The sequence below is a fragment of the Vipera berus genome, assembly GCF_964194415.1.
Source record: "Vipera berus genome assembly, chromosome: 4".
Taxonomy (NCBI): domain Eukaryota; kingdom Metazoa; phylum Chordata; class Lepidosauria; order Squamata; family Viperidae; genus Vipera; species Vipera berus.
This window is the reverse complement of record NC_138206.1, coordinates 26,892,254-26,908,436: the sequence shown is the minus strand read 5'-3', so window position 1 is coordinate 26,908,436 and position 16,183 is coordinate 26,892,254. Positions and strand designations below refer to the sequence as shown.

Here is a 16,183-nt window from a genome sequence, read left to right as displayed (position 1 = left end):
TAAGAAGAGACTAGACAACCATTTGGCTGAAATGGTATATGGCAGGGGTGTCAAACACAATTTCATTGAGGGCCGCATCAGCATTGCGGTTGCCCTTAGGGGGCCGGGTGGGTATGGCCAGGGTGGGCGTGGCCTACTGCATGGGCATGGCTAGAGTGCGTATGGCCTACTGGGTGGGCGTGGCCAGCTCTACATCATTTGCATCAAGGGTGCCTATGGGGGCCTGGGCAGGAGTGGGACAGATCTGAGGGTCTCTGGCAGAAGGAGGGTCTCTGGGCCAGGGCCAAGGCAGTGGGGGCCGTTCCCTCACTGTTTCCAGGATGGCTTCGCGGGCCACATGAAACCACTTTGCGGGCCGCATCCGGCCCCCGGGCCTTGTGTTTGACATGTCTGGTATAGGGTTTCCTGCCTGAGCAGGGGTTGGACTAGAAGGCCTTAAAGGTCCCTTCCAATTTCTATTTTTTCTTCTTCTTCTTCTTCTTCTTCTTCTTCTTCTTCTTCTTCTTCTTCTTCTTCTTCTTCTTCTTCTTCTTCTTCTTCTTCTTCCAATTTCTATTTCTTCTTCTTGTTCTTCTTCTTCTTCTTCTTCTTCTTATTATTATTATTATTATTATTATTATTATTATTATTATTATTATTATTATTATTATTATTATTATTATTATTATTTCATCATCTTGTATTCTCTTAAAATGGGGGTATGCTTTATTTTGTATATTTTCTGGGTAAATTGCCAAAAGTTTGAATTGTGGCAGCATAGAAATATGTTTAATAAATAGAAAAAATAAACAGATAATCTGCCTGCAGAATACAGAAATCAAGCTCCGTGTGTCTGTGTCCAGTCAGCCAACGCAGAAGTAAGATTGCCCTGGTTTCAGTATGGGCAGTTACAGGCAAGATGGAAAGAGGACCAGAAAGTTGGTTTTTCGATGATTGATGAAAATTTGGTAAAACAAATTAGAGATCAAGGTCAAGCACATATAAAAAGGATATATAATGCATTGATAGAAATTGATTCAGAAACGGAACTTGTTAAAGATTGTATGATAAAGTGGGCCCAGAGTTTTCAAGAAGTTATAACAATGGATACTTGGGAAAAGATCTGGGTTAGAAATGTAAAATTTACGCAGGCCCAAAATTTAAGAGAGAATTTTTATAAAATGTTTTATAGGTGGCACTTAGACCCTAAAAAATTAGCAAGTATGTATCTGAATTGCCAGCCCAAATGTTGGAGGTGTGGTGGTGAGGATGCAACGTATTTTCATATATGGTGGACTTGTAAAAAGGTTAAAGCTTTTTGGATTAAAATTTGGTGGAATATGCAAAAGATATTTAAGAAAAGGATAAAGTTTTCTCCGCAATTGTTTTTATTGGGTATTATTACAGATACTACTGTTATAGACACTAAGTTGATGTTGAATCTAATTACGGCAGCAAGACTTTTAGTAGCGCAATATTGGAAGAAGGAGGAACTGCCAACTATAGAAGAGTGGACTTTGAAAGTTTCTAACAGCGGAAATGGCAAAGATTTCAGCATATTTGAAAGAACAATCGCAACAGAGATATATTGTGGAATGGAGAAGATGGATTGAATATATTCAGAATAAATATGGGACTGAAAAGTTTCATTTAGCATTTGAATAAGTAGTGGTTTTATATGATGTATTATTAGTTATTTGTTATCTGTTAGTAATATAATTATGACTATGGAGAGTTAAAGTGCGGTAGAATTTATTGTCTTATTTTTGTTGTTAGCATATTCTAGCTTATGTTTGTATCACAATACCCTGTATTCAGCTCTGGGAAGTCGGGGAGGGGAGGGGAGGGGAGGGTTGGGGAGAAGGGAGGGGGAGGAGGGAGTTTTTTGTATTTAAAAATGTATTGTAAAACTTTTCAATAAAAAAAAGAAGTAAGATTGCCCTGGGGTTACAAATAAAATAATCAAATTTAGAAACGGCCCATTTTACTCTTAAGTCTTAAATCTTAAGTCTTACCCTCTTGCCCTTCTAAGACTTTTCCTAGCCTTGAAATTGAAACTTTTCAGAGTTTATACAACAATAGAACAATGCTGATTCTATTTGCTACCTTTAAGCCTTAACATCATATTTGATTTGTTGGTATTTGGGGAAAGAAATCACTGTAAATTAAGACAGTCCTATAATCTATTATATTTAACATTCCACTTCGCTACATTTTTTTCAAGATAGACACAATGCTGTGTCTCCAGATTTTGAGTCCCAGTGCAATACTCATGGACAGTATGTGCTTAGCATCATCTGCCAGAATCCTTGTCCTGCCTTATTTATTTATTAGATTCTTTTAATTATTAAAAAGGAAGCCAGTATGTGCAAAGGGAAGCACCAGGTTGAAATGTAATCTTTATTTACAAGGATGTCTCTGGGCTCCCCATAAACTCATTATTTGTAATTAAGTGTATACTGTGTTCTGCGCTTTATTTAAAATAATTCCTTGCAAAAAAAAGCTTTCATTTTTTTCTATCAACTTTGATTTCATTCAGTGAAAAGGAATTTGCTTTCAAACTTCTTTCAGAGGAAAAGATAATTTTGATAAAATGTTGTGGGTGGAAGGTGGTATTTGGACATTGATTTGGTAATTTCTGAGAGAGAATGTTCTCCCTACATCTTCCTGGATTCCTGTGCTTCCTGTAAATCTTACAGGCTTTTCAGATGATGAAATGCAGGCAGGAAGGGAGTGGGGGGCATCAGTGTAGTGGAAAGATTAATAAACGAGAACAACAGTAATAGCATTTGTTGCCTCTCAATTCTGTGAGCTCAGAAATACTACCAAGACAATTCTGAAAGCAAGCACCCTGAGAATAAGACAAAAAAAATAATAAATCAGGTCTCTTATTGGCCAAGAAAACTTGAAAAATCATAAAGCAAATTTCAGCAGTGCTGAAAATGTGCTGACATATCCAGAAATAAAACTATTTGTTAAGATGATTGAGAGTACTTAGAAAGGGTGGTTGAGAGCAATCTCACCAGTTTGCTTTCTGGTTTGCTATCATGGCAGTCATTTTGTGAGCTTGTCATAACACACACTTAAAAATCTGAGAGTGCTTCCTGATAAAGGGAAAATCCCAACAATTAAAGAATTACAATGGGCGGGTCCAGGAAGAGACCCTTCTTTGCAGTTGCCCCTGCTGATGCCCTGCCCTTTGGAACACTCTCCCCCCACCCCCCCAGGTGAAAGTGGACCACAAGTGGAAAGGTTTGAAAACATGGCACTGTTGTCTTGCTTGGGACTCACAGATGAGCATGCAACCATGGGGCTTGTTAGCATCCTGAAGGCTCTCCCATGTTAATGATGAATTTTGAACATCTTTGCCTCTTTTTAAATTTTATATACAGTTTTTATGTTTTAGCAATTTACTTGTACATTGCTCAGAGTCCCTCTGAAGGAGATGAATGGTTTCTAAATTTGGTAGATAAAAATAAAAACTGAGGATCCCTGTTGTAATTGGATTTTCATTTCAATTCTTAGCTCTCCATATTGCTCAAAAAGAGTGGGTTCTCTTATGTCAGTTTTCAAACCTTGCTTTATACCTGGACTAGACTGCATCAGGTTTAGCTGGGTACCTATTGGTGCATCTTTGCTAACAATGGCTCTCTTCACTGGTATCTATGGCGTTCTTTAAAATCTGGTTTTGTTCAGAAAATAAGTATTGCAATTGTTAGACCTCTAAATATTAAACAGTCCTTTAGCAGTCATTTTCCAGATTTATCAACTAATAAAAAAATGTGGATTAACTAACCATTTTGGACATTGTTTCAGAGTATTTGTGAGCTAGAGCACTATAATTTGTCAACCTGTAAAATGCTGAAGGGTATTAGTTTAGCTTCTGGTCTAGCCCATTAAGTTTCTTTTGACTTTATTCAACAGCTGTAAGTAAAGTGGTCAGAAATTCATGAGATATCATGCAACTTTCAAAATCTTTTGTGCTTCTGACTGTCAGACCTGCCCTAGGTGGGTCACCCCTCAGGAAGGAAAGACCTTCGATTCTATTTGATTTGAAGTGATAGGCTCTTTTAATAAAGGGTGCTGGTTGCAGTAAAGTTAGGCTAGAATTAAATTTCCCACATGAAAACATTACAAAGGTTTCCCCTCATTCCAGCCCTCTCCCCATGACTAGTTCATTTGCAGCCAATGAAGAGCTGCATAGGTGTTTGGAGAAATGCTGAGATGTTTGGGTTAGTCCACATTCCACTCTCATGGTGTGTGTCCTTGAGCGCTGGCACAAACTGGTTCTGTGCTTCCCTGGTCTTTGTCAGTCGTCATTCCCCCTCCCATTTTCCCATCACATCCACATACACTTTTATTGCCCATTTGTTCTCCCGCATCCCCTCTTCCTTAGTCTTTGATGGCAGGATGCCAGTGAGGTGCCAAGCCGAAGATGGTAGACCGGACACTGACCATTTTTAATTCTTTTAAGAAATACTTTTTAAATTTTGGAGGTCAGACCATCTCTCAAGTGGCATTAGTGTTGCCAGTCTATTTTAAAACAGTATCTTCCTTCGTCTTCTCTCCTCTCCCATTCCCCTCCTTTCTCTCCCGTCTTTTTTGTCCTCAACTTTGTATCAGAATTTGCAAATAGTGTACATTTCACTATTGAAGAGCTACATTGTACTGCTGCATTGCTGGATCAGCTTCCCCCATTTTGATGCCTTCCATTTATATTGGACTTCATCTTCCATAATACTCCAGGCAAGCATGGCAATGCTGGAAGGCCTGAGATGCAATGGCTGACCATAATAAGAATAATGTTTGCTGCAGAATTTGATATGTTTTGCTCTTTGTAGTAACTTTCCTACACTAAGCACAATTTGCTATATAGGTAAAGGTAAAGGTTCCCTCGCACATGCGTGTTAGTCGTTTCCAACTCTAGGGGACAGTGCTCATCTCTGTTTCAAAGCCAAAGAGCCAGCGCTTGTCCAAGGACGTCTCTGTGGTCAAGTGGCTGGCATGACTAGACGCCAAAGGTGCACGGAACACTGTTATCTTCCCACTGTAGTGGTCCCTATTTTTCTACTTGCATTTTTACGTGCTTTCGAACTGCTAGGTTGGCAGAAGCTGGGATGAGTAACAGGCGCTCACTCTGTTACATGGCACTCGGGATTCGACCCGCCAAACTGTCAACCTTCTCTTCAACAAGGTCAGCGTCCTAACCCACTGAGCCACCGTGTCCCTAATTTGCTATATAGTTATTGATAAATATTTTGGGCAACAGAATTCTGCTCTATGCATTTCAATACTTTCATTCTGGCTGAAGTGTCAAATATTTGTTTGGATTGCAATGATGTTCAGCTTCTCAGAACCTAGACATGTCAAGGTTGACAAGGGCACTGCCCTGATTGATACCTGTCTCACCTCTGGGAACCAGAAGGAAAATATTAGCCGATATCAAAGGACCAGGAAGTTTCTTTGGAATACTGTAAAATGGGAATATTCTGTTTTATTCAAAGGAGATTTATTTATAATTGGTTGAAATTTCAGTTTATTCTGAGTAAATAGCTTTGTATATTTCCATGATATATATTACTTTTTTATTCTAGGGATTAAAATTAACATCTTGCTGTAAATTGTAGGAAAACTCTCAAAAGCTGTGGCTCTGGCGTCAGTTTCCTAATGTCTAAATCATTTGGAGATTTATTGCAATATGTCAACATCTTTTAAAATAATACATCATTTTTGTCTACACTATAAATTCTGTTTTGTGATTTTTAACCAGTTTGTTATCTTTTGGAAGCTTTAGATATAAAGAAATTTCTTTCATATAAGATATACTGTAAAATCAACCCATAAGTAATTTACATTTCATATGTAACATTGGAATTGTGAAGGGTTGTGCAATAAAGATTCTGCTGAAGTCCTATTACATCAAGAGATTTAGAATGCCTGTCTACTTTGAAATAAATCCTTCTGCATTCAGTAGAGCTTGTTCTCATATGTTTACTTGAAAATAGGTGTTGTGAACTCAGTGGTATTATTTCTCAGTAGATATACATTTCTTTATTTCCATAGTGGTAAAATGGTGATTATTGTGTCTACAGTGAGTACAGTCAGGAGGGCAATAATTCCTTCTGTTTGTTGTTGTTGTTAGCTGCGAAGTCGTGTCCGACCCATCGCGACCCTATGGACAACATTCCTCCAGGCCTTCCTGTCCTCTACCATCTTCTGGAGTCCATTTAAGCTCACGCCTACTGCTTCAGTGACTCCATCCAGCCACTTCATTCTCTGTCGTCCCCTTCTTCTATTGCCCTCAATCTTTCCCAGCATTAGGCTCTTCTCCAGTGAGTCCTTCCTTCTCATTAGGTGGCCAAAGTATTTGAGTTTTAGCTTCAGGATCTGGCCTTCTAAAGAGCAGTCAGGGTTGATCTCCTCTAGGACTGACCGGTTTGATCACCTTGCAGTCCAAGGGACTCACAGGAGTCTTCTCCAGCACCACAGTTCAAAGGCCTCAATTCTTTGGCGCTCAGCCTTTTTTATGGTCCAACTTTCACTGCCGTACATTGCAACTGGGAAGACCATAGCCTTGACTATACGGACTTTTGTTGACAGGGTGATGTCTCTGCTTTTTAGTGTGCTGTCTAGATTTCCTTCTGTTTAACTGTATGCAAAACTGATAATAGTCAGGCTTGTATAATGCTTTTTCACAGGTTTGGGGTTTGTGTGAGTGTGTAAATCTCCACAATGCAATTCATCAGGAGAGATCATGATCAAATTTGTTTCAGATTATGAATTGCTGTCAAATCACAATTTAACAGAGCTTCATGAAATTGCACATAACAGGGACTATCAGGAAACCTTATCTTTTCCTTATCCTGTATGGGAAAAGAAAGAAGAGCACAGAAGTTTGTGTCTTATTCAGACTCTGCAATATTTCATGGTTTCCCTTGGATCTGAAAAGAACCATCCATGAGGTTTTGAAAAAATCAAAAAGGCAAGGCAAAGTTTTTGCATGGATATGTTGTTGCTGAATAAGGAAGAAAAATATACAGTTTGGTAGTTGTATTGAGATGAAGCATTTTCTCCAACATGCGATTATGCATTTATTTATGGAAATATATATTCATGTTTCTCAACAGCCTGTCTCCCTCATAGTTTGCATAGTTGGGAGAGGACCAAAAAATATCACACTGAAGTAAAACTGGACACTAGAAAAAAGTAAAAGTAGTGAATCACTGCAGTTGTTAAGTCAGTAATGGAGTGGTCAATGGGGAGCCAGGTTCACTTAACCACTGTGACACTGACTTAGCAACTCCAGTTATTCATTCAAGAGCTGTGGCAAGAAAGGTTGTAAGGTGGAGCAAAATTCACTTAACAAATGTCTCATTTAGCAACAGAAATTTTGGGCTCAGTTGTCATAAGTTGAAGGCTACTTGTACAGCTTATAATTGGGTTTAAAGCATGTACCGTAATCACAAATTCTAAATTGCCAATGGGCTTTTTCATTGGGCAACAGAATAGCAATAAAACTAATAACAATGTATTTTATTTTATTTACATATTTAATGACAGAATTCTTTAAATCAGTTTCTTAAAAAACTGGAAGAGGAGAAGAAAAGTCTCCAAAATCAGCTGAAGGAGTATGAACTTAGACTTGATCAAGAGGCAAAGGTCTGTATTCTCTACTATAGTTCTTCTAAAATACATCCATCTTAAGATGCTTCATGATCGCCTGTTATATTGATGAAAAGTATAATACACACACAGACGCATGCATCCTGGACTATGCTTAATATCTAATTTTCTGTTTTATTCACTTATTTGTTCTTTTGGAACTTAGGCTTATCATAAATCCAATGATGAACGCCGTGCATACTTAGCAATGATTTCACAAGTAAGTCTAAAAATCTCTAGAATGATAAAAGAAAAATGTTTTGTCCTAAACCAATCATTATTCTTTCCTTTCTGGACTTTCCTCATCTATTTTAACCTGATTCACCTCCTGGCCAGAAAATTCTGCAAAGCTGACTCAGCTAGAATGCTGAAGAGAGATGTTAATCAGTCTTGCCATTTTCTTTCTACCCTTGTAAACTTAAAGATTGGATATATGATGTTACTGATCCTTAACTCATAACTACACTATGTATTGCATTAAAGTATATTATTTGTACACTCATAAATTTCATTGCTCATTATTCTTCTGCCCCCGGTTCTTTCCCCCCCAAGTCTATTAAAATTAGTGGAAGCATTGCATCTATACAAGAGCACCATGTTGTGGAAGATAAACTGTTTAATGAACTTATAAATGTAATTTTGTTGGGATATTCTTTCAGATTACAAGTAAGAATGAATTCACCTATCTTACCTATCACCAGCCATGGGAAAGATTAATCAAATTTGTTTGTTGGTTTGTTGGTTTTACTAGACTTGTATACCATTCTAGTCACAACTGACTCTTAGTAGCATTAACAATATAATGTAGTATTTTGAGCAATAGGTTTTAATTGTGGAAAGCTGGAGGTTTGAAAAATATTCAGGGTTGTGTGTACTTCGTTGTATTGTTTGCAATGCTTATTCTTTAAATGTACACATAAATGAAAATAAAAATAACTTGGGACTTTCTAAAAATTAGCAAATATATTATTATATTTATTCTTATGAATCATAACCTATTTCAATAGATGCACAAGTCTAGTTTTCAAAAAAATCTATGCACACCTGCTATAGAAGGAAGGAAAATTGGAGAGGCAAAATTACCTCACTGACTGTAAATAAAGCAGTAGGTAGTTATAACTATCACATTCATATGTTATACAATTTTGTTACTTTATTTATTATGCTTTTATAGGATAATTTTTCCAGAGAACTCTTTAGTAGTGGCAATCAGACCCTCTATTAACAATACCAGAGACAGCTGAGGCTACCTAAAAAGGATTGGATATGCAATCTCTTCATAGACTTTTGCAAATTATAATATACTTACGATTGGTGCACTAAAATTAGTAATTGATTGCAATAACATATTTGATTGGATATGGCACAATATGATGTATTCAGTGAGGGCAGAAAGATGAGATAATGTGGCAGTAGTACAAAGATACTTACTACTGGAGTTTGACTAAGGCCATGGTCTTTCAACAAAATTACTATTGATCAATTCTTTTATCTCCCAGGGTTCTTGTTTATCAGTACTGTTTTTGTCTGTTAAAGTCCTAATCTATGTTCCTAGCGTTGAACTGAGCTGACAGTAAGTTCTGGAAAAATGGATACAGGGAACAAAGTGACTTTCTTGTCTTGACTAACACCATACTTTATATTCCATTTATGCCCTATTTCAAACATAACTAATTTTGAGCAGTTTATAGATTTTTAATAGGATGAAAGCTGTTTCATCAGCATAAATACTTGTATGTAAGAGATTTACCCACCAGAGGAATAACAAATACAATCCCCTTACTCTTAAAAGATTTACTGAAAAAGCCAAAAGAAGTGGAACCTATCTGATGTCGGGGACAGTGCTCTTCTAGATGGGTGGCTGAGTGAATAAGAGGACCTGAACCCAAGATCCCTACAAATGGCACTTCCTAAAGATCCAGATCTGGAGTTAGCCCTTTCTTTCAACTCTTGATAGATGGGCAATGATTTTGGGGGAATAGATGACCCATAGATAACCAGGTTCTGAACTGGAGAAGATTCATAACATGTTAACCCTAATTATTGAAACACCATGATATCATTTGTTATTGCTTAATACAAGCCTACTAACTTAATTGTGGAAAGAAACTTACGGTACTTTATTCATGGTATATCAAATATTTCAAAGGTAAGTTCAGGAAACAAGTAACTGGATTTTAAAAAAAAACCTTTAGAAAAGATTTTGTATTAGTTGGGTACTCTAAAAGAAAACCTGTTAAAACTATTATACAACTCAATTTCTCATGCTTCCCCCTTTCACTTGTTTGAGGTTCTTATTTGCAACAATCCTGATTCTTCCATATTTAAAAGACCACCTACACATTACTCTCAGCATGGATTGTAGATATTGATTATAGAGTATATTTAATTATATTAACTAGGAGCAGTAGATAATCCTTTCAACCAATATTCCCATGTTTCTGGTTCTTATTGGAAATATCTACTCTCTACTAATACAACTGAAGTGAAATTAATATCCCTGTATCTGAAGTCCAACATGCAATTTTGTTTTGTGCCAGATTCCTTCAATATCAAACTGATGTGTGGGTGTACTTTACTCACTTTTTCAAATCCTTTCTATAGCTAGAATTGTTCAGTGTGTCAACCTGAGTAGTGTAGAGATAGATTTAAAGTTTTCTGTTTTATGAGAAAATGAATAAATAGCAGTATCTAATTTTTTCTTGTAATTGGAATGTTTTCTTATTGTTCAAAATTATAGATCTATAGTTTAATAATATTTTTCATCATGAATCAGTAACCCTCTGAGTAATATTGTTCATGCACACGTTTGTCTGTCTGTATATGTGTGTGTATTATTGTGTAATAAAGATAAGATATACTTTGTTTTCTATTGTCTCAAAGAAATTGTTCCTTAAATAGTGTTAAAAGAAAATAAAGATACTGTATTTTACCTCTATTACACAACTGCTATTCTTTTCATCATGTACTAGTCTAGGAAGAAGGCTACAATTAGCATGAATCCATGTATTTAAACCAGCTGGCAAATGGTTCACTCTGTATAATTATCTCTTATAGAATGAGGTGCATTTGCTGAAAAACATTTCCATTTGTAAAACTTGCTCTTAGTACATTTGGATTTTGTAATAAATGTATATACATTGCAGAATGAAAAGAAAGAAAAGGGGAGAAATAAATTATTGTATCTGGTCTATGGACATCTTCTCTTTTTAAATTCTGCATTCAGTAAACACTTAACTATCAATGAAAGCATTTAGTTTAATCTGTGAACATTCCAATATCTGAGCATTGGAAATTGGATTAATAGCTGATAGATATTGAGATCTAAATAGGTTCCTTTTCATTCTTTTTCTTTCTATGTTTCTGTGTTCTGTTATAAAAGGAAGAAGTTTTGTTCTCTATCTTCAACAGAAGTTGCTGTTAGTTTACATAGGTGTTTCTACTGCTTTAACTTGCCTAGATGGTCTATAGCAGTTATTCCTTCTTTATTCTTAAACAAATCTTTCAATAATATCCTTTTAACTGATTCCAGAATGTGCAATGATATTTTTTTTATTTATATATGAAGTGCAATGTTACTCCTTTTACTGGTTCTATTCATTTTGAATAAATTGTAACTTTGTGCCAATCATTGGTGTCATCTCAAAGTTCAGTAATGCCTATGACATCAAATTTGTTTTCCTAAGTTAGGATTGCTAGTCCTCTAGTATTTCCTAAACTTTGTTCATTGGTATATAAATATCTGAGGTTTTGAGTGCCAGTCTGTTATAATGTCCTCTAAACTGAACTGATCCTCACCTAGTGCTTATTTCTTTGTGTTCTTCTTTTTTGGCCCTGGTCCTTGGCCGTGTTTCAGTTTGGCATTTTACTCCTGACATTGTGGTGAGCCCCTGCAAAATACTCCCTTTATTTTAATAAAATGTATCTCAATTCTTCCCATTAGTCTTTCATGAAAGTAACATAGGCCATTGAGTAGAATCCAAATCCATATTGGCAACTTCAGTTGTTTTTGTTTCTTGCTCTATGGCCTTCATTATCTTCTACATCCAAGTTCATGATTTGGGCGTATTTTAGCTAGTCCTTAGTAATATCCTGCAAACATCATAAAATGTACCACATATTTTAATGCAATTTTTGGATCATAGTTCAAATACTAGTGAAATATACCTACTATGTTTCTAGAGCAGCCTTTAAAAATCAAGCACTCTGGCCAGATTTCTTTCTCCTTGACTGTGAACATACTTTTTAACCCTTGTAATTCCAAACCATTAGAGATGCAAATTATATGGAGGTGCTATTGGGGAAAGCTCACAAAGAGTAGGGCTTAACATATATTGACTTTTGCAGATATCAGGATCCCTAAAACCATTAGAGAAACAGAAAATAGATGCAGTTGAAATGAAGAGGGAGAACCAAGTTCTGAGGTAAATAGTTTTTATTACTGGCTTAGTGGTTCTATTACTCATGCTAAGAGGTTGGACTAGTAGCAGGGTGACACATCTCCAAGTTAGCCCAGTCTATTTTGTAAATTATCTAACACTATTCACATAGCACATTAAGCCAGAAAGTGAATTGTTTTGTTTTGGTTATAGTTAGGAGATCAGATTAATCAGACTTTCTGTCCGAAGGTCATTGGAATGAGTTGCTATTTCTTAACCCAGTTGTCACAGGATATTGTTGTGGATATAAAATTAGAAAAAAAAATCATACATACATCCTTGTTAAAAATGCAAAATAAACTTGAAGTAAATAAATAAATAAGCTGTTATGTTTTATTCAGCAAACCATAATTTGAAAAACACAGAATACAGTGCGTACACTTGGTTTACTTATTGCTTTTCAATCCTAATGCCCTAATTTTATTTGTGTGCATGCAGTAAAACTTCGGAATACCATTCAAATAATTTATGCTTTTGAAAAATTATGATATAAAATAAAATAATAGACAAATTTTATATATTTAATTAAAACTTAGGGCAAGGCAAAAATGGCTTTATGGATCTGCAGACATGATGCTAAATTCAAGCTTACATTTTTACTTTAAAATAGCTGATACCAAAACCAAAAATAATGAATTATCATCTTTAATGCCATCTCAGCTTCCCACTTTTTAGAGACATTAATTCCTACCTTATCTTAACATCATATAGATGGCACAAATCCCTTTTACGGTATATAACAATGTGGATAATTTTAGGATGGCACTATTCCACCTCCTAATTACTTTATATAGGTTTGTAAAAGTCAGACTTAGTCTTTTAATTATATAGATACCACAAAAAGTAGTTATTTCTCTATTATTAAATATTCATCATGAAAAGAGCCAACCCATTTGAGGGGTCTAGAATGCAAGACTCTTGGAATGTGGTATTTGTGTGCCTAATCTGCTCAAAGCAAATCATTATTGCATTCATGATTATCCTTAGAACTAGAATTAAGTGTCCCATTTTGAAAATTAAATCTAGCCATCTCATCTGTTACAATTTAAAAGCCTGGCTAGACGCAGATTAAGATTTTTTGGTCAGCTTTTTGGGGTTTTCCAACTAAATGTACTAGTGTATTTATGCTAAAATAGCAACACAATTCAAACAGCTTATATTTTATTATTATTTTGTAAACATCCTTTTCACAAAATTGGGATGTCAATGTAATATTTTTATTTAGGGACCTATAAAGCATTTTATTAAGAACTATCTTGATGTCAGTATTTGTAGAAGCTGCATATATCTGAACCAAAAAAAATAGTTAGGATGTAGAAATCAGTTGTTTAAAAAATTAAGATGGTGGCCACTACAGTGTGATCAAGGTATCACCTATTTTTTTATGATCGTCATTTTCAACTTTGACTCTTAAATCTCTCCTGCAATTCTGTGATAGGCTGTTTTTCTCTATAAACCAACTTGAATGTTAAATTTAAAGGCAAGCTTCTAAATGGGAAATAATGCAATATGCTGATAGGCTCAAATACTTTTCTAACAAGCAGCATGCTTTCTTGGAAAGAGCTCAGAATATGGGTAGCTTATGTGCAAGAATTTGGGAGATTATTTTCTCCAGAGAGTGCTTGACATTTTTAAAAAATCCATGCCTTCTAAGGCAATTAAAAACGCTCTCGTTTTACTGCCTTGATTCTTACTTCATACTAAGCCACAGTTTGTTATAACCAAGGATCATTTAACAAGCCATCATTCTTGCTTCTGTGTGCTAAGCCATAATTTATACTTTATAAACCATAATGGCCTGGATTCACACATTACAGTAAGCTCAAATGAAATAATTTCATTATAGCTTAATGTGACCTATTTTAAGTTATGATAGAAGGAAAATCTTATTGTCCAGCCTAAGTGCTTCCCTCCAAGAGTAAACCCAGTATTGCACAGCTGGCATTATTGTACAATTTTGAATAAAACATTGCTCAGTTCCAATCCAGTCTTAGATGAAATTGTAAAAATGTGTCGGGGGGGGGGGGGAAGAATAATACATACTTCTACTGTCATTGGTGGCAGCCATGCTAAAAGGTTTCTTTAAGAGGAGGTTGCTGTTATTGTAAAAGTCTATGCGTCTCTTTCAAAACCAGCCAAAATCTACTCTTTTTAAAAAATATATGTTCCATATTTTTCGCCATCTGCAAATGTGGTTGGCCATTTTGCTACAACCCTGCTATCTAATAGTGGTATAACAATTATCACAAAATGCCATGTTTCTATAGCAACAGGCAAGTGAAAGTGTGTTTTCTGAATTTTCTTTTGTTTTTTTTATATTTTAGGAGAAAGTGTAATATTCCAAGAAATCAAAGAATACTGGACCCAAAGAAGGGACCAATTAAAAAAACAGCAGGAGTGAAGCATCTTCCAAAACTGAAACTCTGATTTCTTATCCTAGAATCTCTCCTTTTATTGTTTAATTTGCTACTTGCAATTACAGTAAACAGAAAATGTTATTTTAAAATAGTATTTTAAAGGTTCCTCAATCCAAATTCAGGACTAGCACTGAAAATGTTACCTAGTTTGAGTAATGAAACATCTGCAAGAAAACAACTGAGCTCAGAGAACACCAAAGACACCTCAAAGAAAAATCATTATGGCATAGTCTCAAGATATACTTTCTACATACAGGGACAATGTAAGGAAGCATTCTAGTGGATTATAAATATGTTAGGTCTAGCTTTTAAGATGTCATCCAGATCTAATACATCATTCTAATCCAAAAGCAAACAAGCTACCGTATTTTTCAGACCATAAGACGCACCCAGTTTTTAGAGCAGGAAAACAAGAAAAAAAAATATTCTGAACCAAATAGTACCGGTATACTAGGAAGGAAGGAGGGGAGAGAGAGAGAGAAGGAAGGAAGGAGGGAGGGAGGGAGGGAGGAAGAAAGAGAGAGAGAGAGAGAGAGAAAGAAAGAAAGAAAGAAAGAAAGAAAGAAAAAGAAAGAAAGGAGAGAGGAAGGAAGGAAGAAAGAAGGAAGGAAGGAAGAAAAAGGAGGGAGGATGGAGGGAGCAAGGAAGGGAGAGAGAGAGAGAGTAAGAAGGAAGGGAGAAGGAAGGAAGAGAAGGAAGGAAGAAAGAGGAGGGAGAGAGAGAGAAAGAAAGAAAGGTACCGGTAGTTTCTTTTCCCTGAATAGGTTTTCTAAGATGCCGAAGCAATTTCAAACAATTAGCAGTATTATCTTGCAAATGGGAAATCACTTCCAATAAACTTTGCAGAGAAACCTGCAGGGACAACTCCTCACGGCTTTGCTGGGGCAAGTCGCCTATGAGGTTTAGTTTAGCAAAAACTATTTCTTTAGCAGTGAGGTAAAACAAAGAAAATGCGCGGGGAGGGGGAGGCAGTCAGAAGGCATGGCAGGCACGTCCATATTTCCTCCCCTGCCGACCAATCACAGGGGTGGGGTGGAGAATTCCACGTCTTCATTCAATCACGTCTCTCCAATGGAGCTGATGGACTGCGTTGACTGAACAGGAGACAACTGTTTTCGCTTACCTTCGGACCATAAGACACCTCATTTTTCCACCCACGTTTGGGAGGGGAAAAGTGCGTCTTATGGTCCGAAAAATACGGTACTTTATGGCTTACAGTGTCAGTAAAATTAGCCTTATTTCTTGTTGAAATGCAAGAAGCTGTAGAAATGTTTATGAGTCTGTATTCCACACTGAACTTTGCCTTCTTTCAACAGACTGAAGTGGATTTATTTATTTATAATGAGACTTGTATGCCGCCCTATCTCCCAAAGCACTCAGGGCGGCTAGCAACAATAAAATACAAATGAATACAAATATTAAAAAAGAATTAAATTGTGTCAAAGTCCCACTAAAAACAATAAAAACATTTAAAATCATAATTAAAAACCCCATTATCATCAGTCCAGGTCGGCCTGTTGGAAAAGATATGTCTTATGCAGGCACAACAGGCTTTCTGAGATACACAAGCTTTTGAAAAGTAGTTTTATTATAGAAAACGCAGCGGAGCCACTATGAACAAATTTCAACAACTTATATGTATTGAATGCTGGCCTTATTTATAGTGAAAGCAAAGTTTACATTCTT

The 16,183-nt window shown here is 36.0% G+C and overlaps 1 protein-coding gene across 1 annotated transcript in view; it reads left to right on the top strand.

Moving 5' to 3' along the window:
• Positions 1-15,502, top strand: part of LOC308667789 (coiled-coil domain-containing protein 169-like) — a gene marked incomplete at its 5' end in the record, with an annotated part of 33,535 nt that extends 18,033 nt beyond the window's left edge. The window contains 4 exons of the mRNA XM_081327277.1: positions 7,540-7,638; positions 7,808-7,861; positions 11,989-12,065; positions 14,405-15,502. Coding sequence (XP_081183403.1) covers positions 7,540-7,638; positions 7,808-7,861; positions 11,989-12,065; positions 14,405-14,507 — 333 coding nt within the window. The 3' untranslated portion in view covers positions 14,508-15,502. The remainder of the gene's footprint in view (positions 1-7,539; positions 7,639-7,807; positions 7,862-11,988; positions 12,066-14,404) is intronic.
• Between the last annotated feature and the right edge of the window lie 681 nt (positions 15,503-16,183).